The following is a 7,970-nucleotide window of genomic DNA, read 5'->3' on the forward strand; positions in this document are numbered from 1 at the left end:
AATGTAAAAAAAAAAAGTGGTGTTAATTGATTAAAAAAATATATATAATTAATCAAATTTTTTTCTGAAATCACGAATCCACCCAACTTTAAAGTTTAAAAAAAATTTCACATTCAATCCTTATTTAATTCAATACAATTAATGTAGAAACAACATAAAGACGTGCATTTTTTAAATTTGTTAAATATTTTTTTGTATCACTAATACCAATATTACTGGTGTCTGTTGAGAGCTATCAATTTTAACATTTAAAAAAATAACTAATTTAAGTGAACTTAAAACAATCTTCACAATAGGAAATATACAGAAATTGAATAAAGTTATCAATCGCTAAATGCTAAATTAAATCTAGATGAATCCTTAAAGCTAGAAAAGCTATTGATTTCTTTTTTTTCTCTTTTAACACTGTTAAACTGGAAAAAATTAATCACCTGCGTTAACACGCTAATTTTGACAGCACTAAAAAAAATACATAATTTGTAAAACAAAAATATGCTGCTAATTTAAAAATGAATTCTTTCTCTTTACAGGGAGACCACAGTTTGTCCGGATAGGCACATGATCAACAAATCCCTAGATCATCCAAAGCATCCTGGCTCTGGGACTATCATGGTTGGTTAAAAAGTAAAATGTAAAGAACATATATAGAAATGTAAAGTCTCGTTAAATGTGAATATCACACAGTCAAGATTTAACGGTGAGAAAATAAAGTTAAGTGAATAAAGTAAATGTGACCCTGGAACTTGAAATTTTTGATTAGTAATATGCATTGATAAGAACTTCATTTGGACAACTTTAAGGGCGATTTTCTCAATATTTTGAGATTGTTGCACTCTCAGATTTTCAAATAGTTGTATCTCAGACAAATATAATCCAATCCTAAAAAACCATACATCTTTTCAGATGATGTATAAATCTCAATTAAAAAAAAAATACTTATGACTTGTTTTTGTGGTCCATGGTCACAAATGGGGGAAAAGGGAAAGAATTGAATGATTTTACAAATTCATTTGATTACCATAGTTCAGTTTTAGATCATGAAACCATTTTCAAAGGACCCTTTTATTGTCAAAATGATGAATTCTATTGATTAGACATCCATTTCAATGATTAAAGTAAGTACTTAAACTAGTGCCTATTTTTCCATTTACATTTATATGTTGTCATTTCTCAATAGCTCTAAATATTAATTCTGGACCTTTTGATTATGTCACAGTTTACCTTCTGCTAGTGTTTGACTGCAGAATATTTGTTTTGACTTTCAAAAGGTTTTGCCGCTGTGCATAAAGTCAGCGAATGTGTACTCTGGCCGCATCGTGAGGCAGAAAGACGATCCTTATGAGGCTCTCGCTGCTCAAATGAACTCACACTATGCAAGCGAGAGACGCTGTGCTGTGGAAGTGCTGAAGGGAGAACTTTACGCCGTTCAAGAGGAGAACATCTATAACCGGTAAATGACACAGACGCCCTCTAGTGGGACACTTTACACACACATCAATATGGAAACCTTTACTTTATATTTTAGTTTACAGTTTACATGCAGTATCTTTCAAATGTTTGCATGAATAAGTGTTTCTTGAGCAGCAAATCAGCATGTGTGACCCTGGACCACAAAACCAGTCCATTTTTGGAAATTCCTAAAGCTTTCCATTGATGCATGGTTTGTTAGGATAGGACAATATTTGGCCAAGATACAACTATTTGAAAATCTGGAATCTGAGGGTGCAAAAAAAAATCTAAATATTGAGAAAATCGCCTTTAAAGTTGTCCAAATGAAGATTTTAGCAGTGCATATTACTAATCAAAAATTTAAGTTTTGATATATAGGAAGATTTACAAAATATTTTCATGGAATGTGATCTTTACATAATATCCTAATGATTTTTCAGTAATGTATTTTTGGCTGTTTCTACAAATATACCAGTGCTACTTAAGACTGGTTTTGTGGTCCAGACTCATATTTTAAAATCGTTTCTGAAGGATAATGTGACTCTGCAGACCGGTATAATGATGCTAATAATTTAGCTTTGCATCACAGGCTTAAATTACATTTTAACATGTATATATTAAAATATTAAACGGTTATTTTAAATTGTAACAATATTTCACAATATTACCGTTTTACTATATTTTTGATTAAATAAATGCAGCCTTGGTGAGCAAAACACACATCTTTAAAAAACACTAAATTTTACAGAGCCCAAAATTTTGAATGTTTATGTATGCAAATGAAAAAATTACATTGAAAATATAAGTTAATTTGAAATGATAGTTTGATTGTCTATCGTTTCTAGGGTGCGAGTGATTGAAGTCCCGGAAAAAGGAGAGCAGCTCTTCAGCAGCGTCACTGCCTGCTTCATAGATGAGGGCCGCACACAGGAAGTGAAATCACACCAGCTACTCCAACTTCCCCCTCAGTTCCAGGACTTGCCAGGCCAGGCTGTGGAGATCATCCTGTGCAGAGCGCAGCCCGTCGACGGGGAGGTGGACTGGAACCCGAAGGTCTCAATAGTCTTGCTGAAAGAAAACATTTCTTCAGTTTGTACATAAACGGTTATTTCTAAAAGAAAAAATTCTGTTTTAAGGTGACCAGAGCCATCAGTCAGAAGATTAAAGGGAAGCTGCATCAGGCCAGGATTGTGATGAGTGTGGGTGATACTGTCTGGGTTGATCCTTTGGTAGGTCTTCATGATTGTGTTAGAGGCCTTCAAAGATTATGCTGGTCCAGTCCAAAGATGTCCTAGCGCTCTTTTCTGCATTTGTTCTCCTCACACAGGTTCGCATGACACGTGTTCCTGGTCTGAAGACCTACATTAATGAGTATAATGTCCATGCTGAGATCTTGGCCTCGGGGTTTGGTGTCAATAATCCTCAGCATGTGGACCTGCTGAAAAGAGTTTTCCAGGAAGACGAGAATGCAAACGCACTCCAGCACTTGCCAGATGACAGGTCCATTACACATGTTCAGATCAGTCTGTTTTCATGCTTAGTCTTGAACTTTTTTTGGGGTTAAAAATGATCCAAAGTCACTTATTAAGCAAGTACATAACCAATCAGTGTTCAGAACTCCTTACCGTCTAACCCTGATTCACAACGGTAAGCTTGTGGTAATGTTTTTAATTTGAGTGGTGGATCATTTGTAGCCTCTTCTTACCACAGCTGGAATAATTAAACTTGTAGTTTTAGAGAAAGTTCTAAGAAACAATGGAGTAGTTCGCTTTCAGAACAAAAGTGTACAGATAATATACTCACCCCCTTGTCATCCAAGATGTTCATGTTTTGTTTTTTTTTTGTTTTGTTTTTTTTGAGGAAAACATTTCAGGATTTCTCTCCATATAGTGGACTTCTATGGTGCCTCCAAGTTTGAACTTCCAAAATGCATTTAAAATGCAGCTTCAAAGGGCTCGGTTATTTTCTAAAAACATTTACAGTTTATGTACTTCTTAATCTCTACACAGAGTACACACAGAGCTAGACAAGATGAGCATTCGAGGTTTAAAAGTATATAATTTTTTTTTTTTTTTTTTTTAAGAAAATAACCAATCATTTTGCTAGATAAGACCCTTTTTTCCTCGGCTGGGATCGTTTAGAGCCCTTTGAAGCTGCATTTTGGAAGTTCAAACTCGGGGGGGACCATAGAAGTCCATTATATGGAGAGAAATCCTGAAATGTTTTCCTCAAACATAATTTCCTTTCGACTGAAGAAAGAAAGACATGAACATCTTGGATGACAAGGGGGTGAGTACATTATCTGTACATTTTTGTTCTGAAAGTGAACTACTCCTTTAAGCTGCTCTTTCTGAGGTTAAAGAGCAGGTCATATGGTATTTTAAAGTGTTCTAATATTGTTTTGGAGTCTCCGACAACAGCATATAATGCATTAAATGCATATAAGGTCAGAAAACATTGTAATTTTCCCAGAATGTACATTTAATATTAGTCATTTTGCAATGATTTTGAAACGGTTCGTTCAAAGCAGTTCTGAGCTAAACCCCTTCCTTCTATAAGCCTCTGTCTGTTGTGATTGGTCTTTCTGTATACAATGGGTGTCGGAAACAAAACACTTCGTAAAACAATATTGGTGGATACTTTAGCCGAGTGTTAACATGACTAACTGATGAAATAATGTCTAAATTCTTTATTATTAAACAAAGTAATTAGAACAACAAGAGTCTACATTAAAGGATTAGTTCACTTTCATAACAACAACAACACACAGATAATGTCCTCACCCCCTTGTCATCCAAGATGTTCATGTCTTTCTTTCCTCAGTCATAAAGAAATTGTTTTTTTTTTTTTTTTTTTGAGGAAAACATTTCAGGATTTCTCTCTTTATAATGGAAATGGATGGCGCCCCGAAGTTTGAACTTCCGAAATGCAGTTTAAATGCAGCTTCAAAAGGCTCTAAACTATCTCAGCCGATGAGGAAGGGTCTTATCTAGCGAAACGATCGGTTATTTTCGAAAAAAATGACAATTTATTTACTTTTTAACCTCAAATGCTCGTCTTGTCTCATCTCTGCGCAGCACATGCGATGTCTGTGTGATTCAGCTAAATACAGTTAGGGTACGTCTAAAAACTCCCATCTCGTTTTCTTCCCTAACTTCAAAATTGCTTTAGATCGCTTCAAAAGTAAACGCCCTTAACAAAAAAAGGTAAAAACCGCATTGTAGGACGATTTTGACATTGAAGACATAAACGAGATGGGAGTTTTTAGACGTACCCTAACTGTATTTACTAGAATCACACAGAGATCGCATGTGCTGCTCAGAGATGAGACAAGACGAGCATTTGAGGTTTAAAAGTATATTCCTCATCGGCTGGGATCGTTTTGCAGAGGTCTCAAACTCAATTCCTGGTGGGCCGCAGCTCTGCAGAGTTTAGCTCCAACCAGCTCCAGCTCACACCTGCTTGGAGTTTCTAGTAATCCTGAAGACCTTGATTAGCTGGATCAGGTGTGTTTGATTTGGGTTGGAGCGAAAATGTGCAGAGCTGTGGCCCTCCAGGAACTGAGTTTGAGACCAGTGGTTTAGAGCCTTTTGAAGCTGCATTTAAACTGCATTTTGGAAGTTCAAACTTCGGGGCGCCATCCATATCCCTTATGAAGAGAGAAATCCTGAAATGTTTTCCTCAAAAAAACATAATATCTTTACGACTGAGGAAAGAAAGACATGAACATCTAGGATGACAAGGAGGTGAGTACATTATCTGTGCATTGTTGTTATGAAAGTGAACTAATCCTTTAATCGACACAGTCTTAGGATATACTATAGTGGGATCACAGCGAATTATCAGAACTATTTTAATAAGTCAAGTCACATTTGTTTATATAGAGTTTTAAACAAAACAGATTGTCTCAAAGTAGCTTCACATTATTAAATAAGAAAATAGTGTGTCAATAATGCAAAAGGACAACAGTAAACACTCAAATTTGAGTTAAAGGCAGATCATCATTGAATTTAGTTATGTCATAATCTAGCTCTGTTCAGTTCAAATAGTATACAATATTGCTGGAAATGATGTGTCCCCAACTAAGCAAGACATGCAACAGCGGAAAGAAACCAAAACTCTATTGGTGACAGAAATGGAGAAAAAAACCTGGCCAGACGAACAAGCATTTTGTTCAATGTTGCAGCAAATTCAGATTGTGCAGAGGACTCATTAGTAAGACAGTAATATCGTGGTTTACCTAGAAAACCTAAAGCTGCACTAGGTATACATTATACAAATTTTTTTTTTGATAACTTAATGTACACATTACGTATTAATCATATTTACAGGTTTTGGTTTGAGATGCTTCCAAATAAAGAAGGTACGGACTTATCCTTCATGGACAAGCGTTTAGTGAATCCTGCGTAGAACGCGCCAAAATTAGAGAACAAGTCCTCGATATGATGACGAGCATCGGAAAGTATTTACAACGCTTCACTTTTTCCACATTTTGTTGTTACAGCCTTATTCTGAAATGGATTAAATTCATTATTGTCTACAAACAATACCCCTTAATGACAGCATGAAAGAAGTTTGTTTGAAATCTTTGCAAATTTATAAAGAATTAAAAAAAAATTTTTTAAATCACATGTACATAAGTATTCACAGACTTTGCCATGACACTCAAAATTGAGCTCAGGTGCATCCTGTTTCCACTGATCATCCTTGAGATGTTTCTATAACTTGATTGGAGTCCACCTGTGGTAAATTCAGTTGATTCGACATGTTTTGGAAAGGCGCACACCTGTCTATATAAGGTCCCACAGTTTACAGTGCATGACAGAGCACAAACCAAGCCATGGAGTCCAAGGAATTGTCTGTAGATCTTCGAGACAGGACTGTATCGAGGCACAGATCTGGGGAAGGGTACACAAAAATATCTGCAGCATTGAAGGTCCCACTGAGCACAGTAGCCTCCATCTTCCGTAAATGGAAGACGTTTGGAGCCACCAGGACTCTTCCAAACTAAAAGAGCCAATCATTTTTGAATTTTGACGATTTTAAAAAGCACATAGTGATGGGTCAAACAGAACTTCAGAGTAGTTTTGCAAATCATTTGTTCCAGTTCGGGACCTCAGATCGAAAATCATTTGATTTAGATTGGAACTTTGCATATATGTGACCCTGGACCACAAAACCAGTCATAAATTAAATTTTACAAAACTGAGATGTATACATCATATGAAAGCTCAATAAATAAGCTTTCTATTGATGTATGGTTTGTTAGGATAGGACAATATTTGGCCGAGATACATCTATTTGAAAATCTGGAAACTGAGGGTGCAAAAAAATCAAAATACTGAGAAAATCACCTTTAAAGTTGTCCAAATTAAGTTCTTAACAATGCATATTACTAATCTAAAATTACCTTTTGATATATCTATTGTTAATTTTACAAAAAATCTTCATGGAACATGATCTTTACTTAATTTCCTAATGATATTTGGCATAAAAGAAAAATCAGTCATTTTGACCCATACTATGTATTTTTGGCTATTGCTACAAACATACCCCAGCGACTTAAGACTGGTTTTGTGGTCCAGGGTCACATATGTGACTTCAGTGCTGGTTCACAAATCATTTTACAAATAATTTGTTTCAGATCAGGATTTAAGAGTGGTTTCACAAACTTTTTTTTATTTTTTAATATTTAATAGGTGATTAGCAAAGATTCATATAAAAAGAAATTACACTCACTTCTTCTGGTGGAGATGAAGCAAGAACACGAATAGTTACAGACCCATTTTTCAGCAGCAGCAGCTTCGTAAAAACTGCTTTATACTGACCCTCGTTTTTAAAGCAGTATGGTGAGAAATGATTAGTGTAAACATGAACCCATTTAGGTAGATCAGCGGCCACATTAATAAATTTGCAAAGATTTCAAACTAACTTCTTTCATGTTGTCATTGTGGGGTATTGTTTGTAAAATTTGGAGGAAAATCACTTCAATCCATTTTGAATAAGGTTGTAATGTAACAAAATGCTAATTATGCTAATGTGTTACCTAGTGACGTATATGTGCAACAGGCAGAAGATTCGAAAATATGACGACTCGTTAATGCTGATTAGTCGACTATTTCTTTTGAGACACAATATCTCTATTTATAATTAACTTTGCAGACTCCTTACATTGAAGAATAGCTGTTACAAACGACAATTTTTTTTTTTATTGAAAACCCATATGACCAGCTCCTTCCAGCAATTTATTTCGATGACATTCAAATGCTATGACACACAGTCACACAATGTTGATGTTGTTAAAATGATTTTGAGAACAAAGTATAACAATACTAATTTGCACAATTTGAGGTGTTCTGAGCTTACGTAAATCATTAGATTTAATCACCGTGATTTAATTTTAAACTTTCTTTTTTTATGTTGGTCAGAACAAAACTGGCAGACATGTTACTTGTTCAGATGATATTTTTGTGTGAAATGAATTATTTTGGACATACGTCCAAGACACATCTGTTATTTCG

The 7,970-nt window shown here is 35.0% G+C and overlaps 1 protein-coding gene across 1 annotated transcript in view; it reads left to right on the forward strand.

The window, feature by feature from the left end:
• Positions 1-7,970, forward strand: part of tdrd12 (tudor domain containing 12) — a 38,471-nt gene that overhangs the window by 26,465 nt on the left and 4,036 nt on the right. The window contains exons 23-27 of the mRNA XM_073831681.1: positions 531-612; positions 1,269-1,450; positions 2,295-2,502; positions 2,586-2,678; positions 2,777-2,949. Coding sequence (XP_073687782.1) covers positions 531-612; positions 1,269-1,450; positions 2,295-2,502; positions 2,586-2,678; positions 2,777-2,949 — 738 coding nt within the window. The remainder of the gene's footprint in view (positions 1-530; positions 613-1,268; positions 1,451-2,294; positions 2,503-2,585; positions 2,679-2,776; positions 2,950-7,970) is intronic.

Source organism: Garra rufa, chromosome 25, assembly GCF_049309525.1.
Source record: "Garra rufa chromosome 25, GarRuf1.0, whole genome shotgun sequence".
NCBI classification, from domain to species: domain Eukaryota; kingdom Metazoa; phylum Chordata; class Actinopteri; order Cypriniformes; family Cyprinidae; genus Garra; species Garra rufa.